This window comes from Myotis nattereri (assembly GCF_964212035.1).
Source record: "Myotis nattereri genome assembly, chromosome: 8".
NCBI classification, from domain to species: domain Eukaryota; kingdom Metazoa; phylum Chordata; class Mammalia; order Chiroptera; family Vespertilionidae; genus Myotis; species Myotis nattereri.
In genome coordinates this window covers 33132425-33145891 of record NC_138083.1, presented here as the reverse complement: position 1 = coordinate 33145891, position 13467 = coordinate 33132425, and the positions used below count along the sequence as shown (strand labels likewise).

The following is a 13467-nucleotide window of genomic DNA, read 5'->3' as shown; positions in this document are numbered from 1 at the left end:
CTTTTTAAAAATATATATATTTTTTATTGATTTCAGAGAGGAAGAGAGAGGGAGAGAGAAACAGAAACATCAATGATGAGAGAATCACTGATCAGCTGCCTCCTGCATACCCTTCGATGAGGATGGAGCCCACAACCCGGGCATGTGTCCCCAACTGGAATCGAACCTGGGGCCCTTGAGTCCACAGGCCAACACTCTGTCCACTGAGTCAAACCAGTGAGGGTGAGAAGACTTTTTATTTAAAAATATGAGAAGGAGCTGAATTAATTTCCAACAAAGAATATAAAGTACAAAATAGCCTGTAATTTTTTTTTTTTTACTTAAGAGTTTCCTTGTATTTTCTACACATCACAAATTAAGAACAATTAAATGGTAATATGAATACTGTTCGAGATAAACTGACTTTAGAAATCTTGTTAACCTACTTACGAGGAGTGTGGAAAAATTTCCTTCGTTTGTTTAGACATACAGTCACCCTGCCCCTCTTTCCAAGTAAGCTATTCACTCAGCAATCTGGGGGAAGGAAAATCCTTGCTTGTGTCTTGAAGGAAATAACACTGCTTGCAATCACCTGGATTTCTCTTAGGTTTGCGTAAGTAATCTGCCAGAATTTTTACTATTTCTAGGCCCAAACCACAGCTCCTGTACTTAGTTTTCTCAACACAGTTCCAACTCCATTTTTAATCCTGCATCACAGAATTTACTACTACCTTCTGGGTTTTGGTGCTCGGTGGGAACACAGTGTGCACAGAATAGAATAAAAAGCTAGCTTAGCTATTGTTCCTTTGGAAACACTGGCCTATAAGAAATGACATAATTCTGCCCATACTACTGTTAAGAATATGCTTACTGCACAACTCTAAACACAGTCATGTGCTAATTAACAACGGGGATACGTTCTGAGAAGTGTGTTGTTAGGCAATTTCGTTGTTGTGTGAGCATCACAGGGGGCACTTACACAAACCTAGACGGTAGACTTTGTATATGCAGTCCATCAATGACTGAAACTGTTATGCAGCAATGACTGTAGACTCTTTGGCCTTTTTCTAAAGCTACTGGTACTTCCCAGAGTAGGATGCTGCTCAAATGTGGGGTCTGTTCAGGCCCCAATATCACCTTCCTCAATCCCACAGCTGAGTGATTAAGTATTAATGGCACTTAATCTAAGGAAGGCACTCTTAAGTGCGCGCCCACCCCACAACCATTTATTGCACCTAATGTATAAACTCTCATTGTGACATAAAAAGGGAAGAGAAAACAGAAAACTCACGTAAGCTAGAAATGTATAAATTATAAAATGATAAGGTCCACTGCTAGATTACACAAAGAGGAAAAAAAGGTTAGCAGAGTCTCAACTGAAACTAATTTACATGTATCCTCTTCATCACAGAGAAAAATTACAGAACTATTCTTGGGATGCTCAGGAAAATAAAAAAATTAATGCCTACTATCTCCTTTAGATACATTTTATATATGGATTTTGGGGTGGGACACGCACGTCCTGACTCCAGAATGCTCATATTGGACTTGGGATAAAAGTCCACATTTCATCAGGAAGTAGTACATATGTAATCCCAATTCCCGAATCCTTTCTTCTCCAGTTCCTTTTTGCGCCCCTAATAAGAGAGATGTATTACATATTCCAAAGTTGAGACTTTCCAAATTCCTTTACAGTAAGAGATCTTGGCTACGATAACCACTACAGAATGAAATGATTATTCTACAATTGGCTGCAAAATATAAGACACTACTATAAATAAATCCTCGATGCCTGAAAAGCAATTCATTCAACACAGGAAAAAATGATAAGAGGTACTACTTGGCCTGCTCTCTAATAAGGGCACTGAAGCAGCGGTTCTTAACAGTTCAGATAAAAGATGGATGAGCCTGTTATTGTTTCAAATATTTCCCAAGTCTGGCTACAGAACCCAGGTGAAGATTCCTGCCTCCTCAGAGCAACAGGTTATCTCCAAAAACACCTGGCTTGGGAACTGGATATATAGGGAAAGGACAAGGACTGAAGGTGAACACTAGCTATGATTCCTCTAAAGTTTTTCCATAACAGCAAAATACACATTAATGGCTTACATCAGGTAAAAGGTCTACATACTTAATAACGGAATCTTATGTGAGAGTACAAAATTCCATACTTATTTGGTTTAAGCTTGCACATCAAGAAAGCTTTGCAGTCTTTAGAGGTTAAACTCAAACTAAGCAATGTTAGCCTTAATCAAACAATGAAAGAACCAAACAGAGAGAGAGGGAGAGAGAGATCCATCCCCTCAGACAGACATTGCCCTGACCCTCCTTGAACTCCTGATGTTGACATTGAAAATTAACTTAAGCCCTAGCCCCGTGGTCGGCAAACTGCGGCTCTCGAGCCACATGCGGCTCTTTGGCCCCTTGAGTGTGGCTCTTCCATAAAATACCACAAAATACCACATGCAGGCGCGCACGGACAGTGCGATTGAAACTTCGTGGCCCATGCGCAGAAGTCGGTATTTTGTGGAAGAGCCACACTCAAGGGGCCAAAGAGCCGCATGTGGCTCGTGAGCTGCAGTTTGCCGAGCCGCAGTTTGCCGACCACTGCCCTAGCCGGTTTCGCTCAGTGGACAGAGCATCGGCCTGAGGACTGAAAGGTCCCAGGTTCAATTCCAGTCAAGGGCACATGCCTGGGTTGCAGGCTTGATCCCCAGTAGGGGGCACGCAGGAGGCAGCCGATGAATGATTCTCTCTCATCATTGATGTTTCTCTCTCTCTCCCTCTCTGAAATTAATTAAAAACAAAAAAAGAAAATTAACTTAAAATTTTATGCTTGAACTTCATATCTGTACTGGAGAAAGACAGTGGGAGAAGAAAACCTTACTTTTTCTGAGTAAGGTTCCTATTAAAATCTAAATATAACATAGTAGCCTTTGTTTTTGGAGGCCCTATTTAGTTTCAACAAACAGTACCAGAGTTAGAAGAGATTCATTACTGAAACATAAAAACAAGTGTGCATTAAGAAAGACTGCTTTACCTCAACAATGCAGAAAAATATTCTAGAGCATAAACCATGAACTCTACAAACGAGAGCTTCCAGTGTTAAAAACTGTCAATTCTCCAATATGATTAAAACCACAACAGAAACAAAAAGGAAAAAAACCCACGAAACAAAACAAAATAAAAATACTCTGATTTCCAAGTTCTTCCCATGCATCCAGAGAAATAAAATGAAGGAAACTGGGAGGTAGTCTCTCAAAACAATTGCACTACAACAGGTCACAAGACCTGCACCACTCGGGGCACGGACTATTATGCCATGAAGACAGATGTCACACACCATCAAAGGGTTACAAGGCCAAAGGGCCCAGGGAAGTAATACGATGAGTGAGCTCCACTTCCATCCGGGACTAGAGGAGGAGAAAAGGGGGACGACAGGAAACGAGCCCAGAGAAACAAGATGTGGATACCAGGTGCTTCATCATAATATGTGGGTTGAATATGTCAACTGGTTCTACTATGGCTGCCACCAAAAAGTGGGAAAGCTAATTATTTTCCCCAGAGGAAAAAGAGATTATTCTACTTGGTACAGAATAAACATGACTACTTTTAACAGTCCGATCTTAATATGTCAAACATATTTGAAAACAATGCACAATGAACCCATGATTTCATAGAAATAATGGCTTAGGGTGAAACAGTATAAAAAATAGAAAATAGCTTTTTACACAATTAAAGAACATTAAGACAGGTAGGACAGGCTTGAGACATAAAGTCGATGAGTGTCTGCCAGGAACCGTGGAGACTGGGGAGTGGGCTTTCTCCTTGGAATATTAATGTTCTGGAATTAGACAGGGGGGATGATCGTACAACCCTGTGAAAGTGCTAAGAACCACTGAACGGTGCACTTTAAAAGGACTGGATAGTATGGCAATGAAAAGAATTCTGTGTCCACTCACACCACGGAAGTCAAGGCGGCGATCGCTGAGGTCTGAGCACCTGCCCTACAACCAGGGAGGTGGCAGGAGTCTGTGGACGTGGCCGGACAGCTTCGGGCCGGGCGGAGGCTGAGCCCAGTTCTCAGACCCGATTCCTCCGTTCAGATGCGCCGGGGCCGAGTCCCGCCGCCCTCCCTACAGGGGATGCGGCTCTGCCACCATGGCTCCTCTGGTCCCCGCGCCCGTGGGCCCCTATACTAGGCTCTCCTTCCCTTCGGCCTTTTCCTCCCCGCCGTCCCGACTCCGGCCCGGCCCGGCCCGGCCCGGCCCTCGGTTTTGGGCGCACCCAGGTGGCCCGTCGAGCGCCGCTGGCGCCGGGACCCGCTCCGCCGACAGCTGTCCCCGTCGCCTTGGGTCGCCCCTGTCCCTCGGGCTGTCCTCGCAGGCCACCCCTCGACGCCCCGGCCGGCTTCCGTACCTGCCGTCTCCGCGCCGTCGTCCCAGTGACTGGAGGTGGGGACGTCTCCCTGCGCAGTTGGAGAGGCCATGTCCCGGGGGCCCGGGCACGGGCCCGAGCCCCGGCTGGTGGCGGAGCCGAGAGAAAACGCGCCCGCACTTCCCGGCAGGCCCGGCTCGGTAGCCCGCTGCGCGCAGGCGCCTCGGCATCTGCGCACGGGCCCCGCCCCCGTACCGGCACGTGACCGTTCGCGACGCCAGAACGAGCGCCCGCCTCCCGGGCGGGCAGGCGCACAGGCGCTCTGAGCCAAGAGCGCGGGGAGCGCCCGGGAGAGCTCCGCCAGAAGTATATAGAGCAAGTGCGTCCGGACCAGATTTTGTCATTTATTTTGCTTTTCTTATTTGTAAAGTGATGCTGATAATAATGAGAGTACTAACTCAGTTATTGGGAAAGTGCTGAGAATACTACCACGCATATAGTACCTACTTCACAATGAAAAGCTCGTGTTTTTGCTTACAAGGATCTTACCTTCTATCTCACCCACACACACACTCCTGTCATACCTGGCGACTTCAGGCCTTGATCAGAACCATGTTATGTGGTTCCGCAGGCTGTTCACTGCACAGCGCCAGGAGGCGCCTTTCACAGACGATTATGTGACCAGTGTCCCCCTTGGAGCTGCACAAACCTGGCCACTCATCCAAGATGAACATGTCTTATCAGATCTTTGACCACTTTCTCATCTCCAATGACAGTGCTTTCTCTCCAATTGGCGACGCATTCCCTCGGTCACACCCCTATTGTCGAGGCCAGAAACTGCCACACACCTCAAGTTCCCTGGATTCTGGTTGCGGGGTGACCCCTACCAAACAGCTCGTTATTCTCTCCAGACACCCAGCCCCCTGGGTTTACTCCTGGCCTCCCTTGCTTTCATGTTCAATTCAAATTCCAGGGTCTATCTACCATTACAAGTCATTTTTTTAAAAGGTCCTCTGGGTAGGTTTCACAAGCAGAAACGATTACTTTGAGGTTAACTTGATTTTTAAAATGAATATTCAATTTATTAAAATTAGAAATCCCCAAATCGAGTTTTCTTAATTTCAACGAACAAATTTTACAATTCCATTCATAAGTCTAGTCATTTTAACAATCACATCATTGGTCCCATTAATAAACTTGATTAAATTCCTTTTGAAGATTTGACATTGCACTTATAAATTTAATAATTCACTTTTCTTTTTAAGTATCACAATTTTCTAACAAAGCCTTTTGGGATTTTATGTAATTCTTGTGAATGAAATAAACTTATATGTTAAGTCATGAGTTCTTTTAAATGTATCAATACAAATTTAATAAGACTTCGACTTAAAATCACAAGTCAAATCTATTATTCAAATATGTTTGTAATCAGTACAAGAATCTGTTAGAATTTCCAAAATTATCTTAAATATTATAAGAATTTAAAGCATCACATTTTTGCATAGATTGCTTAATGCAAAAAATATTAGCTCTGCGAGTTTAAAACATTTCTAGTTGTGATTCTAAATTGTAGTTGAGGTTAAAAGATGCTTATTGTCCTAAAGCAGCAGTTCTTAACCTGTGGGTCGCGACCCCTTTGGGGGTCGAACGACCCTTTCACAGGGGTCGCCTAAGACCATCGGAAAACACATATATAATTACATATTGTTTTTGTGATTAATCACTATGCTTTAATTATGTTCAATTTGTAACAATGAAAATACATCCTGCATATCAGATATTTACATTATGATTCATAACAGTAGCAAAATTACAGTTATGAAGTAGCAACGAAAATAATTTTATGGTTGGGGGTCACCACAACATGAGGAACTGTATTAAAGGTTTGCGGCATTAGGAAGGTTGAGAACCACTGTCCTAAAGAATTGTCGTTCCAATTTGGGAGTAATACACTCAAGCAATTTGGGGTATTTATTTCTTTGTTACTGTGCTGGCCAGTGGATTCTTGCCTATAGTAATGATGGGACAAGGACCTGCTCTCCTCCCCATCATCACAATTCTAGGGCTAAGCAGTATGTTGTTATTGTGAGGCTTGGGCCAGCTCTCATTCTCTGTAACACAAGAAGGTGACTGGCTCTCAGGGAAAAGAGAGAGGGTCAAGCAACTGTCAGATGCTTAGCAAGATGAATGGAGATAACCAATTCCTGTCCCAGGCTGATACCCACCTTGTGTGCAGCACATTGTCTAATTGCAGTTCATTACCATGGAACTCTATATGTCAGCATGATCAGTCATTTTGCCTTGTAATTCCTAATGCTCATTCTCTTTGAAAGGAGATCTAAGTGGCAAATGAGAATTGTTTAAAATAATGAATTACCATTTATTTATATAAAGTGTATATTAAAAAAATGATTTCAGAGAGAGGAAGAGAAACACCAATAATGAGAATCATTAGTTGTCTGCCTCCTGTTACACCACCTACCGGGGATTGAGCCTGCAAACCGGAGCATGTGCCCTGATGGGGTATAGAACAGTGACCTCCTGGTTCATGAGTCAGTGCTCAAACACTGAGCAACACTGGCCGGGTGAGATGGGAATTTTAAAAAGCCTTCCTGAGTCAACAGAAATGAGCCTACTCAAGCATTGTGATGGTCATTTCCATTGCTGTTACACGAGCTTGGAGCCTGTAGGTAAGCCAGAGCCTGCTGGGCCGGTCTGCCATGGGGCCAAGGACACCAGGAAGCACATGTATCTTGGAAGATCCCAAATCACAAACATGTAGATTACTGAACCCATTTGTTTGCTCAACAAATATTCATGGACATTAACCAGTCCAGGCCAGTGCTAGGACCCAACATAATGAAGCTTTCTTCTCTGCCTTCCTGGACAGCTCAGGTTAGGGAGATGGCCTCTTCAACTATAAAAGGTGAAAAGTTCTGGGCGGGGGTGGGAAGAAGCTTAGAGGGTTGTAGAAGCCCAAACCACACAGAGGGGTGATGAAGGAAAATTTCTAAGTTTTTACAGAGGGTTGGGTAGCAGTCAGTCAGTTGGTGTAGGGAAGAGCATTTTAGCTGAGAAAATAGCACAGGCACTATCATGAAGCTAAGAGAAAGCAAATCAGTCTAGAAACTGTGCTTTAGTGTTCTTACAGCACAGTATAAAGAGAAAGTGGACCCTGACACTAGTGAGGGCAGAGATGTGTGCCGGAGCAGCTTACGCAGGATCTCTCGGGAGTTTGGACGGGATGAAGTCGGCAGGGTGGAATTAAATATTTTTAGCACTGAATGTGCTCTTTGATGTCACCTACTTTAATCTTCATTTCCAGTATAAGAGTCACCTTTACTTATCCATATAACTGTTTATGGAATACCAAACCCGTGCTCGTCTGTGACATATCCTCTTCCCCTTGAGTGTGGGCAGCACTTGTGAATATGATGGGATTTTACTCTTGTGATTAGGTGATGTTGTAAGACAAAGATGAAGGGATTCTGCAGATAAAACCAGGATCCCTAAAAAGGGAGTTTGACCTGGGTAGACCTAATCAGATGATTCATTTAAAAGAAGTTGGGGGCCTTCTCTGAAGGAATTCAAAGCAGCGATTCTCCTATTGCTTTTTAAGAAATGAACTTCCATGTTGTGGAGAAGGCCAAACAGTGTATAGCGGGCAGCTTCTAGGAGTGGAGGGCCTCAGTCCTATACCAAAAGAAACTAAATTTGGCCAACAGTAAGTTTGGAAGAGGGCATGGAGCCTCAGTTGAGATCACAGCCTTGTCTGACTTGATTTTAGCCTGGTGAGACCTGAGTAAAGGACCTGTCTAACCCACACTTGGATACCTGGCACTGCAAAACCAAGATAATTAAACTTGTGGTATTTTGTTACACAGCAAGCGACTGAAAAATCTCACCCCAAAAAGCCCAGGCAAAGATTTATTGGCTCATGTAACTGAAGTTTTTGCCCTTCTGCATCCCCTCACCATCTCCACCTCTCAGCTACCCACCTCTTCATGCTGACTGAATGACAACCCCACATACGAACCTGACAGCCTGGTCTCACCATACTTTCTACATCAGACTGAATACCTTAAATTCTTTGTCTCAGCATTTCTAAGAAGAGTGTTTGTCTTCTGCCACCTGCCTAGACTGAACCAGTCACTGTAGTCACCATGTGGCCATTGGTTAGGGCTCAATCTTTTTTTAAAAAAAATATATTTTACTGATTTTTTACAGAGAGGAAGGGAGAGAGATAGTTAGAAGCATCGATGGGAGAGAAACATCGATCAGCTGCCTCCTGCACACCCCTACTGGGGATGTGCCCACAACCAAGGTACATGCACTTGACGGGAATCGAACCTGCGACCCTTCAGTCCACAGGCCGACGCTCTATCCACTGAGCCAAACCAGTCAGGGCATTAGGGCTCAATCTTATGCTCTACCATTGAGCCAGGGATGGAGCCTTGTAGGTCAAAGATTTTAATGATTGCCCTAGGATTTACAACACGCATCTTTAATCAGTTTGCCTTCGACAGTAGATTCCCATTTCCTTCCTTCTAGTCTTCATGTTATCATACTTTTATTTTCTTTTAAAATCCTGTTTCCCCATCTCCTACTATTGCTTTCCCCACCCCACACTTGCAGACAACCACTTAACTATGTTTTGTGGCTATAGTTTGCATTTTCTAGAATTTTAAATGGATGGAATCATACAGAATGTAGTCTTTTCGGTATGGCTTTCAGTCAAAAAAATTATTTTAAGACTAATCCATGTTGCTGCATGTATCAAGTTTATTTCTTTTTATTGCTCAACATTTCATCGTATGGTTTTACAATTCGTTTATCCATATGCTATAAACACACAATTCATTGCTAATATTTTTGCTTTAGACCAGGGGTTAGCAAAGGATGGTCCATTCACAAACCAAAACCAGCCCACTGCTTGACATTCTATGGCCTTTTACAATTTTAAATGAGAAAAAAGTCAAAAGATTAGTGGCACATAAAATATGAAATTTAAATCTGTCCAAAAATAAAGTTTTATTGAAACAGCCATGCTCATTTGCCTATTGCCTAAGACTGCTTTTATTTATGCTACAACAGTAGAGTGGTTGCAGTAGAGATCATGACCTGCAAAACCTAGAATACTTATCTGTTCCTTAACAGAAAGTTTGCCGACTTCATACTTTAGACTTCAGTTAAAGGTAATTAAAAATTTTCATTTAGCCCACTCCCAGTATTCTTTTTTTAATCCTCACCTGAGGACATTTTTTCCATTGATTTTTAGAAAGAGTGGAAGAGAGAGTAAGACAGAAACATCAATGTGAGAGAAACACATCATTGGATGCCTCCTGCATGAGCCCTGACCAGGGCCGGGAGCCTGCAACCAAGGTACATGCCCTTGACTGGAATTGAACCCAGGACCTTTTGGTCTGTAGGCCAGTGCTCTATCCACTGAGCCAAACTGGCTAGGGCCCACTTCCAGTATTCTTAATTTTGTTGTATAGATCTAAATTTGTCTGATATCATATTCCTTATGCCTGGAGACCTTCCTGTAGTATTTCTTATAGGTCTTCTGGCAATCTATTTCCTCAGTTTTTATCTGACAAAGGCTTTATTTTTCCTTTTTTGAAAGTTGTTTGTACTGCTCATAGGATTCTGCGTTTGTTTTTTTCTCTCAGCATTAAAGCCATTCCATTGTCTTCTAGCTTGAATGGTGTCTGGTAATTCTTAAGTATCCTCTGTATGTGCCACTTTATTCCCTGGGTTGCCTGTTAAGATTTTCTGTGTAAGCATTTTGAACATGATATACCTTTTGTGTACAAATTTATTCTGCTTGGTGTTGAGTTTCTTGGATCTATGGTATGGTGTCTGTTAATTTTGGAAAATACCCAAATTTATTCCTCCAAGTATTTCTTTGCCCACGTGATTTCATTTGGCCTCTTGTGCTCCAGCAATCCACAAGAGCATGCCTTCCAGTGATTCTCAACCTTGGCTGCACATTAGAATCACCTGGGAATCGTTTTAAAATCCTGATTTCTGGGCCTCATCCTCTGGAAATTCTGTTTCTTTGTTATGGGGTGGGGCCACAACATTAGTAACAAAGAAACAGAATTTCCGCAGGATGAGGCCCAGAAATCAGGATTTTAAAAAGATTCCCAGGTGATTCTAATGTGCAGTCAAGGCTGAGAACCACTGCTTTACACCAAAAGGCTGCAGGTTTGATCCCCAGTTGGGTTGTGTAGGGGAGGCAATTGATCATGTTTCTCTCTCCCCCGCCTTCCTCTTTCTCTAAGGATTAGTAAAAACAAAACCTTGGTGAGGATTAAAAAAAAAAGATCATGCCTTGGGTAGCTGCTGCAACTTCAGCATGGGACTCAGAAGGAGCCTCCCCCACATGGAACAAACCTGAATCCAATCAACATAGTTGCTCAGCCCAGCCAATCTTCCTCAACCTGAAGTACAGCTGCTTGGCTGAGCCTAGTTTAGATCAGTTGAACCTAGATCTGCTGATCTAGAAATTTCTGAGGATAAACATTTTTGTGCCAAGGACCACAGAGCAAAAGCAAGAGAAAGAAAAAAGTTTATCTGTATTGACTGGCTAGAAACCTGAACAGGATTCCTGGCAGCACAGGTATGCAAAAGCATTCCAGGAAGCAGAACTAAGCCCGGAGAAATGGGTTCAAATCTCAGGTGCTGGCCCTGGCAGGTTGAATTGCTAAGGGTGGGCCTCTTAGCCAGCTCCAGCAGCCCCTACTCTGGGAAGGACTCCCTGACTATTTTCCCTTCCCTAAGAGCTCAGGACTCCTTTCTCCTACTGTTTTTCTGTGACATCTATTTTAACCTCAACCCCAAGGCAACCACAATTAATATTTTGTTTTCTTCCAATCCTTTTTTTCTAGCAACAGCCCTTTCAAGTGCCAGGGGATTGTTTCAGTTTCCACCTTGAAAAGCCCAGAGGTTGTCTCCTATCTCCCTGGGGGCATTCTAACCCTATCCCCAAAGGCTCATCTGTTTGCAAGCCTGGTGTCTTAGGGGGCCACTGTGACTTCAACATCCACTTACCTTCAGGATGAATTCTGAATTTGTTTCTGTCACCCAGGAATTTCCATTTCTTTCCTTGAAATTGGCTATTTATTTGAAAGTAAATTACGTTAATTTTAGTCAGCATCCTCAATATTTGGAGCAGGAGGAGTTAGCTGACTACAATTTTGACTGGGCAATCTGATTTTTAACCCTGGTTTTGTTTTTTGTTTTTTACACAGATGAAATGATTCCTCATACACAATTTCATTTCCTGCTTTTGCATTTGAAAAGCACACATTACCCCACAGGATTGATTCTCATGAACAACAACAACAGTTTGTTGAAAGGCATCTTACAGGTGAGTACATAAGGAACCCTGGGTTGAGAAGCTGAGTGGGTGAATGAGAAACAGAATGAGGTATACATGAGATGTGAGCTGTGGCTATTTGGATTCCTTCATAGAACTGCTCAATACACAGAAGCAAGGTCCTGCCTTTTTAGTTAAGCCTACAAATGTTTGACTCTGACTCACAGGGTGGGATCGGGGAACCACTTACCAGCTGCTGTTGCTTTTCCTTTTTAGAGGAGCCAAGAAAACACTGCCAAAGCAGGTGATGTAAGAATGAAGCTGACTCAGAAATACCCAATCACCTTAGGAACTTCTCCAATAAACAGATTGGCCATCCTATAAACTCCCATATAGAGGTACCTGGGGAGAGCTTCTTACAGTAAGGCCAGTAAGAATCCCTGGTGAATATAGCCACAGAGAGGCAAATCCAGATAGCAGTTTGCTATAGTGCAAGAATATTTGGCTTTTAGTAGAAAATTTAAAAATTCAGAGGAGACAGATAGAATCTTAGAGGGAAATTGCAGAGGGTGGGAACAAGGCAATTCAAATTAGACCCTTGACCTGCATTTGTTGAGAACCTGTCACGTTTAATGTATGCATATTTCCCCTTTCTAGCATAAGACACTTTACAGCCACTTTACAGCCATCTCTTTAGATGTGGCATCATTTTCTGTACATAATCTGGTCAGGATCATTGTTTAGCCTCCAGTCACTTATAATTTCACCAACCACTCATTAAAGAAACCTTTTCTTATGTTAATTCAGTCTGGGGTTTGTGGCTCATAATTACAGTTGCAAGCCTCAGGTCAAGTTTCTACTGACCTTGTGATGCTCTTTATGCAACAGCACTTTTATTAACTTTTTGTGTGGTGGGGAGGGGTAAGGTGGAGGTGAGAATAGAGGATGAAATTACCATTTATTGAGCATCTACTATGAGTCTGGTGTGGTGCTAAGCATTGTCCTTGTGCTACTCCAGTCAACCATCTTCAATACTGAGGGATAATGGCCCACTTTAAAGAAAAAAAGGTTTTATAATTAAGCACAGATTAGTAAGACGTACAAGATCATCAGGGAGTTTATATGCAGGTGAGGAGACAGACAATAAGTCAATCAATCAAAATAATACCATAAAAGTGCAGGTGTTGCCCTGGTTGGTGTACTCAGTGGTTAGACTGTTGACCCTCATACCAAAGGGTCTTGGTCAAGGGCATGTATCTGGGTTGCAGGTTCAATCCCCAGTCCCAGTTGGGTCTCGTGTGGGAGACAAACAATGGATGTCTGTCTGTCTGTCTGTCTGTCTCTCTCTCTGTCTTCTTTCTCTTCCTTCTCTTTCCTCCCTTCCAATGACACTTAAAAAGCCATGGAAAAAATATCCTTGGGTGAGGTTAAGAAAAAGGGCAATGGGATAGCGGTAGTGAAGGCAGTGGGAGGAACAGGGAGACACTTTAGATAGGGTGGAGCATCAGCTGACATTAAGGTTTTCAGACCCATTTTGAGGAGTGAACTAGGGACTACTTTAGTTCAAAGCCTTTGGCTAACTTTTTCCTTAAGGAGGAAAAGGCCCTGGAAGACAGCCTTCCTAGCATGCATGTCACTGAGTATAGGCTATACAGTTCCTAAAGCTGAGGCACAGGGAGGAGGAATTACCAGTAGGGAGGCAGATAAAGACTAATGATTAAACAACTACTCAAACCCAACTCTAGTCTTAGGAGAGAATTTGCTGGTGGGAATCTTTAGGCAGTTAT

The 13467-nt window shown here is 43.0% G+C and overlaps 1 protein-coding gene and 1 long non-coding RNA gene across 4 annotated transcripts in view; both read right to left on the bottom strand.

The window, feature by feature from the left end:
* Nucleotides 1–4601, bottom strand: part of TBC1D20 (TBC1 domain family member 20) — a 34389-nt gene extending 29788 nt beyond the window's left edge. Inside the window, exon 1 of one of the 3 annotated variants that reach the window (XM_081096856.1) lies at nt 4399–4601. In XM_081096856.1, coding sequence (XP_080952982.1) covers nt 4399–4468 — 70 coding nt within the window. In that variant the 5' untranslated portion in view covers nt 4469–4601. Of the gene's footprint in view, nt 1–3941 lie in introns of all 3 variants that reach the window. The other 2 variants (XM_081096855.1, XM_081096857.1) reach the window with 2 other exon arrangements.
* Nucleotides 4602–9114: 4513 nt separating this feature from the next.
* Nucleotides 9115–13212, bottom strand: LOC308523159. Its single transcript, XR_013996303.1, has 2 exons — nt 10544–13212; nt 9115–10359 (listed from the first exon to the last, which is right to left on the bottom strand). It is a non-coding gene; the product is annotated as an uncharacterized lncRNA (long non-coding RNA).
* Between the last annotated feature and the right edge of the window lie 255 nt (nt 13213–13467).